Source organism: Falco rusticolus, chromosome 7, assembly GCF_015220075.1.
Source record: "Falco rusticolus isolate bFalRus1 chromosome 7, bFalRus1.pri, whole genome shotgun sequence".
In the NCBI taxonomy this organism is placed as follows: domain Eukaryota; kingdom Metazoa; phylum Chordata; class Aves; order Falconiformes; family Falconidae; genus Falco; species Falco rusticolus.
This window is the reverse complement of record NC_051193.1, coordinates 66,470,173-66,491,227: the sequence shown is the minus strand read 5'-3', so window position 1 is coordinate 66,491,227 and position 21,055 is coordinate 66,470,173. Positions and strand designations below refer to the sequence as shown.

Here is a 21,055-nt window from a genome sequence, read left to right as displayed (position 1 = left end):
GTTAAACTGTGTGAGTAGTGGCAACATGTATGTAACTTTTTATCATGTTGGATCCTATCCCATCATCCAGTATGGATGCACATGCATTAACATGGGTGGTTTTGCACAAATTCCAATGTATGTTTGTCTGTTAATGACTTAATGTGTGTAGGTTTATATCTCAGTGGATACAGAGCACCAAAACTGACTGTTCATATCATGTAGCCATATTTATCTGTTTTCCAGCCTTATAAATATATCATAGATGTAATGGCCCTGCAGTGACAAGCTACAATCAACTCTTGATTTCATCAACTTGTCATGCTTTAATCATCCCTCTTGGCAGATCTTTCAACATATGTCACAGTACAGCCTTCAAAATGTGCTTCTCCAATCCTGTTTTATTAACCCTGTCTTTTTGTATGTTTTAGGCTCATGAAATGCAGTAAATCTGTCAGAGGCACTTTACATGCCATCTCCAATTCATGCTGATAGGAAGCATCTGAGAGCTCATTTAAGTCCCGCAAAATGAGTACAATATGAAAAATCAAAACCCACAAACAAGCATATGACAAGAACCCTGGGGATCACATTCAGCCCACAGGGCTAATCAAAATTCAGTGCTCTTGCTCCTAACTCATTACCCACTAACAAGGGCATTTGGATAGAAAAATATTAAGACCACAGTGGGATCTGGCAGTACCACAAAGAAATCCCTTCAGCTTGCACATCAAGTAACAGGACTTATTAATGACTCTAAGTACTCAGGCACAAGATCCACGTGCCTCTTCATGGAGACAACTGAATTCAGCCAAGCTTCTTACTAATACTTTGGTTTCAGAAGTGAAAAGATCATAACAGGCTCAAGCCTGAAGTAGGGAAGGGATTGCTAAAGGGGCACAAGAAGGTAAAACCTGTATTTGGGAGGTGGGTGTAAAGAAAAGGGAATAAGGAGATGCCAAAATCACTCTGGAAGAGATAGACGTAATTTGAGGGAGGAGGAGCCAGGCTCTGCAAAACACAGAGTGGTAGTTATTTCCTCTAATAAAATAAGGCTTAGCCACCAAACATTTGGAGATCACTGAAGTGGTACAACATGAGCCGTGCAGGGCTAAGTACAAACATAGAAAGGAAGAACTTGTTGTAGTGACTCAGACATGCCAGTTAGTTCTGCTTTTGAGTTCTTCTTGTTAATGTCCCAATCAGCATTAGATTCTGCATCACTGAGCTCATGAGAACTAATAATCACAATAACGCATATTATTTACAATACCAAAACGCATGTCAACTGAAGAAAGGATATGTAGCCTTCCCTTAAATCCTCCAGTGATGCTACTATTAGATCATCCAAACTTATCTTCTCCTTCTTGGCTAATGCATTATAAATTAAATAAAGCAAAGCTGGGAGAGGTAATATCTCATTTGGCATATCCCAACTGATAACAGTTAAAACATACAAACAAGTTTTCAGATTTGACCTTAAAAGATTACACAGAGAGAAAATTAAAATGCCAATGATAAAAAACATCAAGAAGAACTTATATATCCAGAAATAAGGCTGCTTTTTTTCAGCTGTATTGGACTGACTCATAAAGACTGCCTGCCTTCAGTAATCCTGCCTTAGTTGTAACTGAAGACTACTACAGGTATAACGCACTACTCCTCTGTTATTAAGACGCTCTTGAAGGTTAGTGTTCTCTCTTTCGTGAACAGGAGGGTTAAGATACCCTCGTTCAGATGGTCAGCAGGCAGCAAAACACAGAGCACCAACAGCTGGCTCAGTCCCCTTTCTTTACTCTTGGGAAATCTACTGTCTCACCACGTTCAGCATAAAGCCAGTGAGATGAACCCAAGCCAGCACCTGCAAAGAATCTGGATGCAACTTTGTGAGACCTCCTGCTTCAAGGACAAGATGGGGACTAATATATAAAAATCAGCAGTCATGGCTGGGAGCTGTTTTCTACAGCTCCCCTCTATGTTTTACATCAAACAAATCCCTGCTATATTTTGTCTTTAACAACTACAACAATCGCTGCATTATCTGAGGAAATTCCTCATCATAACAAGCTCTTGTGTGTTTTGTGTAATTCCTTTACAAATAACCTTGAGCCTTGTGTATGTCCTCTTAATATCTCAGGAGAGGATCTCACTTTCTCCTCTTCTCTTCCTCTCCTGCCTGCCTCCCCCCCCCAACCCCAATTATCTCTTTCTGTCTTCTGGGTGGTTATGTTTAATCTCAGGATTAGGCAGAAACCTGCAGTTTGCCTTGAACAGCTTATCAGCTTCCAAGAGACATTTACAGGGAGAGAAAGACTCCAGTTTTGATAGCAGTAATTGTATTTAGCTTGTAAGATACAAGGCTATTTATCTCATGGCTGGGAAATCACAGAGGGAGAGAAAGAAACGTTGCTGATAAAAAACTAAATAAAACCAGAAAGAATGAAGAAAAGAAACAACACCCTTCTCAAAGTCCCTCCAGCAGAGGGATGAGGTGGGAAATAGACTTCATAGAACAAAAAGATCATGCCACTTGTGGAAGGAGATTGAAAATATCAAGGGAAAGGCGATAAATGGCTTGAGTAGGATGAGAAATAACCTGTTTCAAAGCAGACTATGAACTCCAGTTCAGTAGTCACAATTCTGTAAGACTCAGCGAATTTGATTTGTAGAGATGTGTATAATAATTTTTAGAGATACCAAGTAGCAACACTCCATTTAAAGACAGCTGGACCTGTGGACACCCACATATCTGAAAATCTAGTTTTGTTTCCCAAAGAAACTTACAATAACACTCATCACAGATTGCCGGTGTCATACAACACAGTATTTAAACCAGCTTCAGTGACTCTGCTTGCTGAATGCCTTTTCCATTCCACATTTGCAGTATGCAGTCCACTCTCCCAAAACAGCTCCACACTCCATTTCTCCCAACCCAAAATCCCTGATGCTGACTTAACTCAAGTTCTGTTTGGCATACTGCACTACTGCCTTTTTTAAATGCCTATATTTAATGGGTATTAAAGAAAAAATTATTAGGATCTAGGTATTTTGAATCTTAGGCCGCAACCAATATTCTAATGTGGTATAATGAAAAAAGCATGCAAGCAGGACAGAGTTATCATAATTCCATTGAGAAATACTCAGCATTTTGTTAAAGTATCCACTGGTTTTCAACAGCAATACAAGCCCCACCCCCATTCCAGTTTGTATCCTTTTAATCACAGAAGACTTTTGTAAAAGAAGTATAAGATGGAGCCATACATATCATTCAAGTGTATCAAAAGGGGAAGACAAATATTTCACTTGTTTCCACCACCATAATTCCTTCTCTACAGATAAAACAGATAAAACTTAGAGTATCTATTAAACCTATAATATATAGATGTTGTATATAATTTCAGCCATCCCAAAACTAAGTTCTTGGAAATTTTCTCAAAGATGAGAGGTCATAAGGTAAAAAAAAAAGTCAGAAAAACTGACAGTCATGAGATTCTTTCTGGAGATTGTGTCTCTTCACCTTTAACTTAAATGTAAAACTATAACCTTTACCAAACATTCTCTGTTATACTCTGGGATTGAGTCAGTTTGGAATTGAATGGAATACAATATTTTTCAGTTGAAAAGACCTACAACAATCATCTAGTCCAACTGCCTCACTAGCTCAGGGCTGACCAAAAGTTAAAGCATGTTATTAAGAACATTGTCCAAATGCCTCTTAAACACTGACAGGCATGAAGTCTGTCACCCACTTCTCTAGGAAGCCTGTTCTAGTGTTTGACCACTCTCTCAGTAAAGAAATGCTTCCTAGTGTCTAGCCTGAACCTCCCCCGGTGCAGCATTAAACCATTTGCACATATTCTATCTCTGGATACCAGAAAGAAAAGATCAGCACCTCCCTCTCTATATCCCCTCCTCAAAAATCCGTAAAAAGGAATGAGGTCACCACTCAGCCTCCTTTTCTCCAAACTAGACGCCCACAAAGTCCTTAGTCACTCCCCACAGGACATGTCTTCCAGCCCTTTCACCAGCTTTGTTGCCTTTCTCTGGACGCATTCAAGGACTTTAACATTCTCCTCAAATTGTGGGGCCCAGAACTGCACACAGTACTCAAGGTGAGGCCGCACCAATGCTGAATACAGCAGGATAATCACCTCTTTTGACGGGCTGGATATGCTGTGCTTGATGTACCTGGGAATGCAGTTTGCCCTCCTGACTGCCAGGGCACACTGCTGCCTCACACTCAGCCTGCTCTCGACCAGCACCACCAGATCCCTTTCCGCAGGGCTGATCTCCTGCCACTCCTCTCCCAATTTACACTTGTGCCCAGCATTACCCCATCCTAGGTGTAGGATCCAGCACTTGTTCTTGATCTATCTAGATCTCTCTGCAAGACTTCTCATCCCCCAAGACAGTCAACAGCACCTCCCAGTTTGGCATCATCAGCAAACTTGCTAATGGTGCATTCAACTCCTGCCTCCAGATCCTTGATAAATGTATGGAACAGAACTGGCCCTAGAACTGAACTCTGAGGGACACCCCTGGTGACCAGTCACCAGCCAACATGTAGCCCCATCCATTGGAATCCTTTGAGCCCTGCCGTTCGGCCAGTTCTTCACCCAGCACACTGCAAACTGGCACATCTCACAGTTGGACAACTCATCCAGAAGGATGCTTTGAGGGACAGTATCAAAAGCCTTACTAAAATCCAGAAAAACTACATACGCTGCCTTCCCTTTATCAGCTAGGTGGGTGACCTTATCATAGAAGGATATCAAATTAGTTAAACAGGACTTTTCCTTTGTGAACCCATGTTGACTGTGCCTGATTATTGCATTATTCTTTAAATACTTTTCAACAGCACCCAGTATAACCTTCTCCACAATTTTTCCAGGAACTGAGCTTAAGCTAATAGGTCTGTAGTTCCCTGGTCTTCCCTCACACCCTTTTAATAAATTGGAATAACACCGGCTACCTTTCATTCAGCAAAGGCTTCCCCTGACTCCCAAGACCTTTGGTAGATTATCAAGAGGGGTCCTGCCATAACATCCACTAGTGCCTTCAGTACTCCTTCAGTTTGGTGGAAAGCTTCTTGAAGTTAAAGTAAACTTCTTTTTCAGTAAAAAAAAATAACCTATTTTTTCACCAAGAAAAAAAAAACCAAAGAGGTTTCATACCTTTCAGATTTTAGATAGGTAGGACAATCTAGACCACTATCAACTTCACCTGTGCTTCTGGAAAGCTTTTTATTTCAGGCAATGGCAGGTGAGAAAGAATGACTTTGTTTCATAGACTACAAATTATGTAGTTCAGTGAAGACTTTAAACTGGCATAAACCAGCCTTGCTGATAAAGGAAGTAATGTTATCTTTCCCTGTCTCCCGACTGGTCATTTCCACTGCCATGTGGCCACATGCCATGGGCCAGTACATGGTGAATGGCATTGGTAAAGCGATCTCCCTGAACAGAATAGGAGAGATAGTAGAAAACAAAAAATTGACTATTTAAGCAACATGAGATGGGGAGTAATGAAAGAATGAGCTACTCTGTTCAGCTCCAGCTATGTATTATGGTAAAATCCATCCACATCAGCATTCTGGTTTGAATCAGGAGCACACCTCCAATGTATACCTCCCAACTCTCTCCACTTGCTAGACTTTGGTTCATGTACTGATATGCTCTCTGGGAATACAAACTGGATTCCTTTCAAATGAAATTAAACCAGAACATATGCCCCAACTTTTGAGGGTTATTCAGTCCTAGGGACCAGAACCATTCTCCCCAGAATAGATACCAGGATCTCAGAACCAGCTTTTTGTTTTATAGGTATGCACTTAACAGGCCACAGTACTTCCCAGAGCAGTCAAAGAGTCCCTGGAGTTCCGATGTCAAGAGTTAACTGTCCAACTTTTCCTAAAATCCAGCTTCCTCTCAAACATGTACTTGAGAGAGAGAATGAAGTAGGGGCACAGAGGTTGAGATCTTTTTTCTTTTATTCAGTACCAATAGAACTGCAAATTAACATCATCTGAAAGGGCAGAGAGTCCTAAAAGAAGGCTAAGAGAACACTCAAGAGAATGATAAAGGGGAAAAATATAAAATCTGTATTGTGTGGATGAACTAATGAATCCTGATAAGGACCCAGTTGTTTAATGCTGTCCTATTTCTTATTTTTAAAGTGCATTAATAAAATCCAGGCTATAGTTCTCTTGCTAAATTACACATTTCTTTAAATGACAACCTCTTCCTGCCTTTTGCCTCTCTTCCTTTAATCTTCTCCTTTAAAACATTAGTCCAATTAGACTTTATTTTTGTGTCACTAATACTCTTGCTTTACAGCTTCTCTTAACCTAATTTTGTTTCCTTTTCTACTGCAAAAAATGTAGTCAGTGCATGGATGAATAATCAGGAATATCAGGCTTGTTTCGATGTACACTACAAATCTGGCAACATATAAAATACTACTTTGCAAGCAAAGTAAGCGGACTGAGACAAAAAGATTCTTCTGCCTAAGAATTAGTGAAAATGTAGGGACTGAGGTATCCCAGTTCTGTGTCAAGACAGATTTATTTTTAACTCTTCTGAGAATTGCTGACTTCATCTCACTGTAAAGTGCTTTAATTTTGATGAGTTTTACTGTAATCTGAAACAAAACCATGTCAAATGCTTCCTCTTCCTGAACTCTTGGTCCAGAATTACTCCTACTTCATCACTAAAAAGATTTATTTAGGTATAGAGAAGGCTCTCAGCAGGAACATAAACCCAAGAAAATAATAGTGGCTAAGCACAACTGTTATCTGGAATGCACACCGAAGGGTGAAGGCATGCGAGACAACAGAAGGAAGGCACTCATGGAAAACTGTGTTTCAGGACACAGCAAAAGGTGTATACTCTGGCTGAGAGATCCATCGTGATGACCAACTTAATTAATCAAGCGTCAAGGAATTGGCTATCAAGGATTGCAAAAAAATCCATCTCCTTACTGTGTGCTTGAGCAAAAGGAGAAAGGGCAAACCTAATGCAAGTAAATGGCTCAATTGTTTAGGCTGAAGTAAACCACAACAGCTGACCTGTAGATAGCAGCCCCAGTGCTAATGCTGCTGTTTGCATCACCTGGTTCTCAGGATACCTGACTCAGATACCTGCACCTGGCCCCTGTTCAGTTACTGCCCAGTAAGAGAAACTCTGGCAGGGTTGGAATGGTACAGATGGTGAGAGATCACCCCTAATGATGGGGATTATTTCAGTCCCAAAGCTTAGCCAACCTTAGCTCCAAGTTAATTCCCTCCTTTACCATTTCTCGCTAACCCTTTTCCTCATAAGAAAGCATAAAGCTTATGCTGCAGGTGACTGAGATGCAATTGGATGCTATAAAAAACAAAATGTCAGTGGATGAATTGTAGGTTTGTTGCTTTTCTGTTTTCCTTCCACTTCCTTGTCTTTTATTTGAAGTTGCAAAAATACAGCTTTGGAGTGTTTCAGTCGCATTGGGCTAGTTTCATTTAATTTCAATGTAACTGAAGACTGTGTTTTAAGAAAAGCCAATATTCTCTCTCTTTGCTCATTTAATGAATATCCCACTTTTATTTGTACTTTCCATTGAGCAAGTAATTATGAGTCTAATGTATAATCCTTCTACAGGTAATAAAACTCAGAGAGGAGCATGGAAATGCCATTCAGAATGCAGCCCTGCTGCCTGAAGATTGCACAATGTGATGACGAGGAAGATATTTTAGCTAGTTTATAAAATTTGCAAACATAAGGCTGTAGCACTGAGCAGAAAATCAAGTACACATGAAATTGTTCATGTTACAGACAACACAGCGTGCCCAAACACGCATGTGCTACAAATATGATTTTTAAACACTACAAATAACTGTGTTTCCAGAACTGAAGTGATGTTTAAAATACAGGATTCCTTAGCTATTATTACAGAAGTTTGATACAAACTGCAGTTTCAGCAGGCTCCAGTTGAAACACACTGGATTAGCCTGAGTCACCCCAACCATAAAGCTATTTACAGAGTTGAAACTCTGCTGAACACCGGTTTGGTCTTGCACTCAGTACAAGAAATACTAATGTGAGTTTGGTCTCTGAAAGACTACAAATTACTCATTTCAAAAGCTGCTGTTCGGTCTTCTTTTAAACCATAAATTGCCCAGAAAATGGACTAATAAGGATTGGTTTCCTGTACTTATTATCTTATTGAAGCTTTTCCTGAATCTAAGGCATTCAAAATGCCTCTTTATTATATAGATATTCTGGTATTTAACATGAATTGAAAGCAAGCCACAGTCCTTTCCCCTGGGAGGGCTCGAACACTACCCTCTACCCTTGGTTATTTCTTTTTTCTTTTTCTTTTTTTTTTTTTTCTCCCCCAACTTTTGACCCTTTAATAATTTGGCTACAAAATCAGTTTGAAAGAAGCCGGAAAAAAATAAAGGAGACACACACACACAGAGTATAATTCCATAAGCCTTATTTCCACAAGGACAGGCTGAAAACTTCATCATCTACAAGCAGCCAGAAACTGAAATACATGCATGGAAAGGAAAAGTTGTCTGGAATATGAAAGCATCTTTTTCCCTTGGGGTACAACGGCATATACCCAATACTAGCCCAGAACATAAGATTAATGCTGATTCTACAAAACCATACCTCTTCAATGAAAACACAGAAATACCTTAGCCAAGACAGAGGTAGAGGGTACTGAAGAAGTCTCTGAGTGTGATTTATTTTCCCTTTTTAAAAAAAACCCTCTAAAGCAATGAGCTGAATATTTTGTTTCTTTACACCAGGGACTTACTAGAGCAAGTAATATAAGAAGAAAATTTATTCATGGGGTTTTTACTGACTGTAATTGGCTGCCAACTGGATCAGAGGTATTTTACCACAAAATAATTGATGAAGGGAACAGGAGAAAGATGCTTAGTTTGGGCCTCTCTAGCCACACTTCTCTCTCTAACCAATGGATAGCAGAGCTAGAATCTAACTCAGCACGTCTGTCATGGTGTTCTTTGAAAACAGTTATTTCAGAGAAATAAGGATAATTATTAAAATGTACTGTTTTGTATATACATCACCAAAACACTGACAAAGTGTCATGTTGAATATATGCTAGAGAGTACCACAGGATCACTCAGATTAAAAACTTTCTTGTGCACTTTTTCAGTGAGTGGAAGAGATGAAATTATCCTCTTGGAGTAATTTATTAGTGTAACATCACATAAACAATTAGGATATTTCTCATAATTTGAGGTTAAGTTGCTTGGGGGCTACTCCTACACAACTAGCAAATTGCCTCATGTTTATCACAGAATTCTTCCCAGGTCAGTTACGTACAACCTAGTAAGGAAGACCTGGAAATTGCTTAGACTTAATACTGGAAACCAACAAGAAGATTGTGGCTTGATCTTAGACAGCAACATGTGACTAAGAAGAATGTGGTTAACATTAGAATTCTTTCCTTGTGCTTCTCCAGCCTTTTGTAACCAGCCACATCACCAAGCCTTAGATATCTTATGTACTGTCAGCATCACAAACAGCTGTTTTTCACAAAAAACAAACTTGTTTTTCACTTGCAATGAGCTTGACCTTTTAGCATGGTGACACACAGTATTATGAGGTTGTGAGTTGTCAGTGGTAGATAAAGCATGGGACAGTGACTCAAGAGCCAGTTGTTTGCTACTCCTGGTGGATGTAGGGTGATGACTTCCAAAGAGATACCGAGTTGTTCTACTGCATTTTGACCTAAAGTCAACTAAGATTGACATTTTGGCTAGATTGTGTGTCAAACTTTATATCTGCAAATCTAAAAGCGGGAGTGAAATTCAGATGATGAAAAATTATGAGGTAAGCATAAGGTCTGTTTAAATACTTGCAACTTAAACTTCCACATTCCTTACACTTCAACTCTATAACTATACGGACAGTATCTTGGTTGTGGCTAAAGTCACCTCTCCTTTTTGTAAGGTCTGTTCAACACTTTTCTCCCTTAAATAGTTAGAAAATATCACAAGTAGCAAAACCAAGCTTGTTGTTGAATCAGTTTGTAACTCCACAGAACCAGCATTCCCTTAAGAGACCTCTGAAATAGCAGGACCTACGTGCATCATACCACACAGCTGGCACGCTTATTCTTCCAGCATAAAGGACCATTACTTTGTTTGCCAGCAGACAGAACGTGCACCACCAGGATGGTCAATTTATTGTTGAGATGAAGCAACAAAGATTTATATAGCAACAAGTTGTTACTAAACGTTAGTTTGTAGGTATGGATATGCTGAAAGACAAAAACCAAGAGAAAAAAGCATGTACCTGTTGGGTAGTGTTCATTCACTGGCCAGCTGTCAACCTGAAGTGTGGCATTGCCACCGTTCCTAGTAAAGCGTACCACATGGTATTTGCCATCATTTACAGGTGTGCTTTCCTCTTTAATAGAGATGTCCACTGTGCCGATATTGAAGACTACACCAATCTTGCCTTGCTCCTAAAAAAAAAAAAAAAAAAGAAGAAAAAAAAAAAAAAGAAACAAACGCTGCTTGTTAGGAAGAATGTTCTTGGTTTATAAATGCCTAAGAGGTCATTGTGCCGGTAGGTGGCACTGAAGAATACACAGAAGCAGCGTTTTGAACTTTGTCAGGACACATTTCATTGGCTCTGCCTCAATGCAAACATTGTCTTTCCTACTCTTCTTTACAGCCTTCACCTGAACATAGCGACTCATTTGCTCTCTTAAAACAACACAGAAGACAGTTAAGAAATCGGGCAATAAAAATCTGGAGATGGGGATAAACAGTTGTTTGAGCAGTATCTCTATCGATTATTAGTAGTCACTTGTTCAACTGCCATCTGAAATGCAGACGCAGAAGGCTGTATCCCAACAACTGTTTTGTTCTGCTCTTCTGCTTGTGAAACAAACAGCCCCCCCACCCCAAAACAAATAACCATGGGATCCAGCAGGGAGAATGCAGTTAAAAGATGGATGGAATTAGAAGGGAGCAAAAATGTAATTAGCTGACCCTGACCACCTGAGGGAAGCTAACTGCTCTTAAACCAAATGGAAAAACTTCCAGACTTTCAAAAGACAGGAGTGGCCACAGTCTTTTACTTTTCTACATCACACCCTAAGCAATGCCTTGCCAATAAAGCAGTCCCCCAACAGTTTTGCCAAAACTTTCCACTGGTCGCTGCCTGAGAGGGAAGAGCAGGCAAAGGCAGCTGTACCGGCTGCAACACTTCCTCCTGCAGCTCTCCTCTCATGTAGCTCCAAGTAACGACTGTACTCCATGACTTTAGGTTGTAAAATACACACCCAGAGTATATTCAGATGAGATATCCACATTTAACACTACTCATTTAAACAGTGCCAGAAATTCCCATCGCTGTACAATATACAATTAACAGGAATGCATCATCAAGCCCTCAGCCAGGAGAGGCATAGCACACTGGTGTTGACATTTATGAAGGCACATGAGGTGTAACAGCAAGGATGCAAATCCAGTGCAGACGAGCAGCACTAAAATGTATCATACAGGAAGCCAATACATTTGCTAGTCATCCATACCATAAAATTGGCAATAGCTTTGTCAACTGTCTCGATAGAAAAATCAAAGAAACAAAACCAGAAAGCCGATGGCCATCTTGTACCCAAATATAGCCTCTCCAAAACAAAGCCGAGGTACACTAAAGGCACAAGAGACATTTTGCTACTGTTATTACCTTATATATCTGCTTGGTGGGCAGAGGACTCCATCCTTCAGGGTTGTTGCCTTGACTGACTTCGCTACATTCACCTTAGCAAATCTCAGCAATAAGAAAGAAATCTCTTCTCTTGTACTTGAGGGTCACCTCCGATTCCCCTCCTGGATTTACTCCTGTCTCCTGGTATCAACAGACCTTTTCTTTAAAAACCCCATGTCTTCCAGTTTGTCACAGAAGCCTTTGTTGATTCCTGCTCTATCTTCCACTTCACAGTTTACTCACACCAATATAGTCATCCCAAGTTCCTTATATCTCCAATACCCTTCTTTTGGGGATTTTTTTTCCCCCTAACACCACCCCCCCTAGTCCTCAGACTACAACACTGTTATTAGGAAAGGAAAGCAAACAGTCCTGTAGCTGAAGAGGTCATTAACAAATTTGGACCATACTTAAACTATTTGAAAGTTAGCACTGTAACAGTAAGCACCCTGGTTTTTTCCCTCTCATTATAATGATAAAATTTAGACTCTACTAAATGCTGGATAGCAACAGTCTCATGTACAGTCACACTGCTATGCTTTCAATGGACTTCCCTGCAAGATATCAATATCTTTTTTTCACTGGAATGCAGAGTGAGTGCATTGCTGCTCCCAGTCAATGCATGAACTCAGATACCATTTGAAAATAATCAACCTTTCTTCTCTTGTAGTACACCCAAAATAAGTGACTTTTCAGTGAACAAAGAGTTATTTTAGGTAAAACCACTGGTGGCACAGCTTCATCACTAGTTTGACATATGAAGTGATCTCCCAGCACTGTTTCAGTGAATATTTTGCTGGCAACCATATAATTATCTTTATCTGCATAGTAATTAGTGAAGAACAAGTGAGTAATTTTTGCTCAAAGACTCAAAAAATGTCTACTGACCAAGTAACTTGGCTACCGTCTCCATGTGGTTTTCCGAGGTGCTGCCTCATAACTGACCTCCCGAGCAACCTCTCTTGCAGCTTTTCAATCACCATCAATACATTGATCTTCTTTTGCAAACTGTGGCTGCTGCAAGAAGAGTCCACCTTGGTGAAGGCACAACATGAGCAGGTAAGATGAAGAGCTGCGCCTTGTCTACTGGAACAGATCTCCACCACCACAGAAGAGGAAGGGATTAAGAGGTATTCAGCAGGGTGAACGCCACACACCTTTAAGCCCAACAGGCTTAACGAAGGAGGCAGAGATAAAAACTTGCAAGTGGGGAAAGGGATGGTGGGAGGTTTAGCTAATCTCCTCTGCAGAAGGAGAAAAATGTTTCTCATCTCTCCTTTGAGGAAAAGGAGATAGAGCCTTTCACCATTCCTTTTCCTCAGGCTTCAAGGAAAAACCCTATTTAAAGGGCTAGTGATAACCCATGGATAAGAGAACAAACTGGGAAAGAGATAAGATTCTGGAAGCGGAGGACTGCAAACAACCAGTGGCCCTTCGTCTGCTGGAGAGAGAAGGGAAATGAGCAAACTGGTGCCCTCCCCATCCCGAGCAGATTGCCAACCGCTCCCACAGCCAAGGGAACAGCACCCTTCTAAAAACAGTCTAACACATTGTTGCAACTGAGAAATTCAAAAACTTCTCTAAAAAAAAAAATAAATCACGGGCCTGACTGAAGGCCTACTCGAGCTCTCTTCAGTCCCCCCCGTGGGCAGAGCTCCCTGTGACTCTTGAACATGAGTTTTGCAAAAGCACAACTTCATGCCTGATTTTGATAGTCTTATTTGGGCTGAGTAGGAGCTTGTCATAAAAATGGTTCTCTTCGAATTACCAGGACCAAACACAATATAACACAACACGACGCAAGCAGGGCTACTGAAGCCAAACTGCACACACAGGCTTCAAGATATAGTTTATTCATGATATTTTAAATCTCCAAGGCACCAGACACTACAAAAAAAAGCAACAATTAGTTTAGGCATTCCTGGATGAAAAGAAAAAAAAAAAAAAAAAAAGGTACAGCAAACCACAAAGAAAATTCTACAGCAAAGAACAGTGACCATGGACACAGGGGGCAAATCCAGGATTTCTTTTCAAGATCTTACCAATTCCGGTTTCCTACACTACACCACCTAATTAAAAGCAGCTTTTACCAAGACCTACCTTCCTTCTAAATCTGAAAGACAAGCTTTACCGTTAAACTTTAATACTTCCTGATGGATGTGACCTTTTATTCCTTTCCCCACATATTCAGCTAGTAGATTTTCTTTCCAAGTTACCAAACACAGGTATTAACTAGATTGGTAAGTATGTGACAAAGAAAGATTTAGCTTTGAGCCACTATCTGTAACGTTTATTTTGTAGTTAGAGAAAAAAAAAGTCCTAACCATACAGCAAGGGAAAAGCTGAATACAGAGCCACACAGACTATGCAAGTATGCGCTCCAAAAGTGCTCAAGAGAATATTAACAGACAGTAGGCATTTTTTCCCCTCTGTATCAGTATTCAGTAGGTGCCCCAAACATTTTCCATGAAAAAGTGAGCATTAATTAATGTTTTTGAAATCTCCAAGTGACATCATGTGCTGGCACTATATCTTGGAAGACTGAGAACCATTTTATTTATAAATAATGAAGTAAACTCAGCATTCAATCTGTATTTTACTTCTCCCCTTCTTTAATTCATGCTCCTGTGCCAAAAAGGATTTTTAAAGTTCCTCAAGAATTTATCTTTTGCTGATTTGTCCCATAAAATTGCTGCCCTCAAAAGCCACATTACCGTTTCCTCACTTACAGTCCTTCTGGAGATAAACTTCTGCCATGATGTCTCAGACTCAGACAAATAATTATGATCAGATAATGGAATGGTTGTAGATAAATTCTAAGAACAAAACAAAAAAAATTGCAAAGTACTAAAAAGAACATACAAGGTCTCACGTTGACCTCCTAATCTACACCATGTCCTTCCACAGGCTCCTGGCAACTGTTTCTTGTTATATGCACTGTTACCAAAACATTCTGAACATTAATAAATTATATAGGGGCTAATCTACAGCCTGGATCAGAATATCCGTAGTCTATTGCTTGACCTTACACATTATTTCACTTTGGGCAACTTTTTCTTTTACCTTTCTGTGAAACAGATTCTTCATCTGTGACAGAAGGGTGACAGTCGCCTATCTTTCCAAGCTCTACAAGCCCTGTAAATCCAGGTATATTTTACTTAAACATTGATGACATTCTGACAATCCCAAACCTTTCAGCCCTGAAAAGCAACTACAATCCATGAGGAGTAGGTCATAAGCTTTTCTCAGCTTCTGCTTTCAGCTCCTCCAAAACCCATTCCTTTCCTCTGAAGGGACCTCGGGAACATTTCTGAAGTCTCATATTTTTGCAGGTATGACTTTTTCTTTTGTTTCCCTCCACCCAAGGAGAACTAGAGCCTGTCTGCATGCAAACTGTCAAGCCTTTGTTCTTTCCACGCTGTGCCTTTGTATTTTGAAGGCATCTGTCTTTCTGTAGCAGACCAGGTGGAAAGAAAAGCAAATGGAGGCGGCAGTGATTTGTAAGATGAGCAGTTGGGTGGGCTCTGAAATGGACTTTACCTGTGAGTCTTCTTTTTCGTAATCTAAAATTCAAATCATCCAGACTGAAAGTATATAGCTGTTCCCTGTGTGCAGAAAACATTTAATTTCAAAAACCAAGACAGAGAACCCCAGGCAACAGGACAAATCCTGTCCTCAGCTGCCTTGATACAAATCAATAGCAATTTTGTAGAAGAAACTCAATTCCTAGTGATGCAAATGGAAGCAGAGCTTATCACAGTGTCTTTATGTTGTTTTGTTTCTTTTTCTGAAACTAAATGTAAAAGGAAAAATAAAGCATTTATAAAACATAACTGAAATCCAACTAGAATCCCAGGATAACTCTGTTTCCTCATAGTCATTTTACTTCATCATTTTTTAATAGTCACTACCGTGCAGACTGCCTCCTCTCCCGGTTCCAACATGACTAGACATCAGCCCAAACCTGGCAGACAATACTCCTAGTTACCGCTTCCTGAAAATCACTGCTGATATTGCTGCTCTCATTTGAAAGTGATACAAGCTCTTTCGGTAACACAACAAGCCATTTCGCACTGTAGGAAGGCTTTATGAACTTCTTTTTTCCCCCAGAAATGCCACACACATACACTTCAACTCTGCTACCCTCTAAATTTAGGAAAATTGCTTTGTTTTCTTATAATTCCAAGCATTGCTCTTCCTGGAATGGCTTACTTGTACTTAGGCTCCTCAGACCTGCAGTCGATGTTTTTAAAAGAAAGAGATTGAACTTTTATTTCTCCCTCTTTGGAATTTTTTCCACTTTAAGTCTTTCTTTGCTTTATTTTCTTTGGGGTTTTGGGTTTTGTTTGTTTGTTTGTCTGGTTGCTTTTTATTTTTGCTTTGCCTCAAATGTGATACTGGATGTTACTCCAGCTGTCAGTTTGCTCACGTTCTGCAGTTTGGGGGACATTCTGTAATTACTACAACATCAAATCACTTCGTGTGAACTTTGACTGTAAATAGAAACTTGGAAAGTTCTTTTACTGATTAGAGAAGTAGTAAAAACCAGCACTATGCTTAGAGGACCCTTCTGAGTTGCAACTAGAACTAAACACATGGCTGGACAGGTGTTTCTAGTATAGGTATATCAATAATTTTAAGAAGGGGAACTATTAGAACCTGTATTCAGCACAGAGTATATACAGTTACTTCTACTCCTTTCTGTGTGGTCATATTTAATGCCATTTTTAATACCACTGGGAGGTAAATCTGAAATCAGAATTCAACATATACAAAACACTAGAGCTGGGTAAAGGAAGAGCTTACTGGATGAAGTCTTGCTTTATCCAAATAATGACAGCAGGGAAGGCGTGCTCAAGAACCAGTACAGCCACCCCAGCAAATGTAATAATCAACAAAAGCAGAAAATATAAAAATCAACAAAAAGAAATGACAGGCACTGAAGCTCACATAACTTGGAAGGTTTTGATCAGTGTTCCAACACTTTACAGTTATCTTGAAACAATAAGAAAAAATATTAAGGTGAACAGAAGCAAACAGTCTCAGCTAATTTTGGTCAGATTTCACGGCTGTGATAAGGAACAGTAGGTTGTTTTTTGTTATATACTGCTTGTTACTGCTTCTTTAAGGTGTTGAACCAGATCTACTAAATGCCAGTTATAAACCTATTTATCAGAGAGAACAATACACACAGAGGACAAAATAAATAGAAATTATTACCCTTTGGGGCCATGGTTTTTAAAAGAAGCAATTCTCACAGATACATAATTTATAAGGATAAAAGGACAATTGTTATAATCTAGCCTCCTCTAAAATTTTATATGAGGCCATATATCTTGTTTGAATTGATTCTTTGTTGAACTGTAGGATATATTTTAGAACAACACCTATTTGTTATTTGAACGTTTACAGCTGAGGAAAGAAGCCTTGGAGTCACTGCAGTCGCTTCTTTGATGAGACTGGCTCAGTGTTGAACATGGTCAAAAAGGCAAGTGGAATGTCAAGAATTATAATGAAAAGGGACAGTGTACAAAAGGAAAATCTCTTACAAGTTAATGGTGCACCTTTGACTTTAATTCTTGAACACAGTACACAGATCTGTACAGGCCGTCTCAAAAAGAAAAAGAGAAAATATAAAAGGTTTAAAAAAGTACCACACTTGAAACTGTATATATAAACCCATAAAAAATAGAGATGATTCACTCAAAGAACTATAAATATGTAATGAAATCCTTTGGTAGTAAAGTTTAAGCAAAGAAAGTACATTTTGAGACAGTACATGACTGAATTGCACAACTTTGTCACAGGATGTTTTGGATGCCTAAGGTACATTCAGAAATGGACAAATTCATGGGAGGAAAGTCAATCAGCAGCCACTGACTACAACAATGTGAATATAACCTTCCCGCTTGTCAGTCCCTTAAAAGCAGATCACCACTGTTTCTTCTAACTTTTACTTCCTATATTGAAAAACCATCTAGCACCACACTTATATAAATGCTTTGTAAGACTGTGATCAAATAAAAATTTTCTTGAAGGTTTTTACTGATTCTTACCTGTTTTATAAAGTAGTGAAATACTGAAACTGGCAAAGACTAATGAGAATCTAATCTTTTTCATTGAAGGCTTAGAAAGGGTAGTTTAGATAAACATCTGTCATAGCCAGGCTGCTGTATTCAGTCCTGCTTCAGAGCAAGAAAATGCTAGAGCCGATGACTTAAGGTTCCAGCTTCATCTTTCTGTGGCTGCAAATTCTCCCTGCTGCTTTACAGAGCATAAATGAAAACCACTCAGCTCTCTGAGATTCTAACTTGAAAGCAGGTTTTCCAATCCTTCATTTAATCTTCCTCATGCCCCCCAAACTCCTTTGGTTTACTAATACTTTCCTTCAAATGTAAACACCAGAAATGTTTAACTTTAGTTTACAAAAATTAGACAACCGCTTTGGTTTTTATGTTTGAAGGCCACATTGTATCTTTTGGCCACAATCTTACCATGGGGCTCACATCTGAGGCTTATTCACCACACTCAACAGCCTTATTCAGGAGTGCTCTCTGGGAGTGTCCCTTGTATTGAAAGATGACCTCTACGTTTTGTTTTGAGACACGTTATATTGTTTAGCTCCAGTAAAATGTATACTAATTTCCTTGTTAAGAGCTTTCCAAACTGCCCTTCATTTTTTGCCACTTGACTGTCTATGTGGGACACAGACTATTAGATAATACTTTTTTAATGGCCCGTACCAGTGCTACTGAAGTACATTTTATTCTTTCCTGTTCTTGAAGATTTTTTTTTTTTTTTTTTACTAAACACCCTTGCAATATCACACATATACTGAGTTACCAGTGGGATGTGAAATTGCAGTTCTCTTGCTTTACTTGTACATTACCTCCTTCTCTCCCTTCATCCTTCTTTTTTTTTCTTTCTTTTTTTCTTTCTTTTTTTTTTTCCTTTTGTCTAATAAAAGTTTCTTTTACAAACAAAACTATCCTGAAGACAAGCCAAAAAAAATGGATAAGAGGCTCAATCCTGTGAATTCTACCAAGGTCAGGAATGATTAATTAAGTACTACATCACACGCAAGATATTTCAGCCCAAGAAGAGCGTGTGCGAGATGCAGAAGCTGCTTGTTTTTTCAGCCCAGATACCCTGCACCTGATAAGAGCTTTATGTATCACTGCAGGTTTTTAGGTAACGTTAATATACAATATAAACAGAATTAGACTTAGGAGTTAAGTTGGCAACAGAAGGTTCTGTATTTCATGTAAGGTAATACCATCACTACAGTTTAAGACCTTTCAAATTTTAACTCACTCATAGAGGTAGTCAAGCCTGGTTAGGCTACATGGCTGAAAGACAGAAAAGATTTCTTTTCTGCTTTTACTGCTGCTCTGCTGTACCTTGAACAAGCCACTTTGGTTCCTCTCCCTCTGTTTCGTCTTTTTATACTATGAAGCCACAGGCTTACCAAACAGCATATTCATATGCTATCTACCACAGTTGGGCCCTGGTATCTTCTGGGGCATTCAGATGTTGTTGCAGTACAAATAATATCAAGCAGAATATCCTGATCTACAGTATCATCATTACCGTGACCAGACTTCTACTAAACTCACCCTAAACCCGTTTCCTCAAAATCTGGGGAATGCTGTGGCACATCTAGTTGCTCTTACTTAAATCTGACACCTGCTGAGCAAAGTCTAGTAATCAGCAATATTCAGCAGTCTTAAAAGGAGAGGCTTGCTTATGTGCTACTCTGCACTGCCCAATTAAATCTTTCCTTCCCATGTCCTAGGAAATACATGGCCAGTCAATTACCAGGCAGTAAAATGTTACAAGAAATACATGCAGGTGTGTTTAGGCTACACGATTTGTAGAAAACAGTTGTTATGCAGCTGGTGAAGCTCCAGCCGTGGGGCTGTTAATCCCTCTCATGTACGGATATCATAACATAAGTAAAGAAACAGAAATCAGCAGCATGCTGAAAAGGGGTATTTCAGAGGGAAACAAAGCGAATTAAGAAAGCGATACCTGTCCATTGGTTCACTAGCAAATCCATTAGTCAGATGGTTAATTTGTTCCTCAGCTCATGATACATATCATGAAAAGCTGCTCTATCTGATGGTGTGAACTCCCAACCATAATTAGGATTAAACATTCTGATGGGGCCTTTTCAGAATATTAATAGTATATCCTGGAAAGTTTTGTGAAATGATACTTTTCGATAAGATTCTGCACCAGGGAAGAAATAGGAACCGTTCTGAATGTTGGTGTCAGCTTCTGTTTTTCTGCAGGACCGATCCAATGCATAGCATGTGCTGCATTTTGAATGTAAAGCATCCCCAAGCTGCTGCACTCCTCCTGCATTACAGAAGTTGGCTGACTAAAAGCAGGCCTCTACATTTCTTTTTTAAGTACTGACACGTAACTCACTCTTCAGACAAAAATGTGACCAGCTGCTGAAATATCACATCTATTCAATACACAACTGCAGTAGCAAGTCAGATTTTAGTAGGGCACAAGAACAAGCAACTTGCTCAGAAGAGTAAGCCTTCCCGGAGGAAGTATCTCCATCCACCTCAGAACACCTCCCTTGGAGCCTTAATCCACTAGGTGACATTGCCAACAGTTCACAGTGACAGAAGCTAAAGTGGCAGTTACACTGAGGGGGGATGGCGGGTGCCCCCGCCACTGCTCAGTTGCTGCCCTTCTCAGCCGGGCGGGGGAATGTAGTGCCAGGCCCGTGGGCTGAGCCAGGTGCCGGGAAAGATCATTAAATAATCATGGGAAAACAGATACAACTTGGGGAAATTAGTTTGATTTATTACCAGGATAATAAGAAAGAAGAGCAAATCTTAAACCACCTTCCCCCCACTTCATTCCTGGGCGCAGCCTCCCTCCCACGGAGGGCCAGAGCTGGCTCCGGCTGGGAGCCACTGGTCTGGGCCCCGTGAGGCCCAGGGCACAAAATAGGGCATCAAAGATCTGATACCTACAGGCAGCGTGGAATAAACCCCGTTCCTTCACTACTAGCTTCCTTATCAAGAGCACTGGTACGATTATGAGGTGTCTGTGGGCTGAAGGCACAGCATATATCACACGGTAACAGCCATCAGGGCCGTCTGTCTCAATCCATAACCCACAGAAAAACAAGCACTTGTCAAGAAGATGGCATGAAAGAAGGACACTGCTGTCTGACAGGAAAGGTGATCACAAACACCAACTGGCCACCATCCAGTTAACCCCAGCACAGTAGATATACAAGTGCAAGGGCTGAAAAGGCTTTGGACATAATGAATCCGTTTAAATATGGTTTTGCCTAGAGTATACTTGTTTGT

At 39.9% G+C, this 21,055-nt stretch overlaps 1 protein-coding gene across 40 annotated transcripts in view; it reads right to left on the bottom strand.

Annotated features, from left to right (window-relative positions):
* Window positions 1–21,055, bottom strand: part of NRXN3 (neurexin 3) — a 1,022,019-nt gene that overhangs the window by 129,576 nt on the left and 871,388 nt on the right. For all 40 annotated transcript variants that reach the window (XR_005105297.1, XR_005105300.1, XM_037394470.1 and 37 more), the window contains one exon: window positions 10,293–10,464. Coding sequence is in view for 38 of the 40 variants with exons in the window: in XM_037394470.1 (XP_037250367.1) it covers window positions 10,293–10,464 (172 nt within the window). In the remaining 2 variants the exon portion in view is untranslated. The remainder of the gene's footprint in view (window positions 1–10,292; window positions 10,465–21,055) is intronic.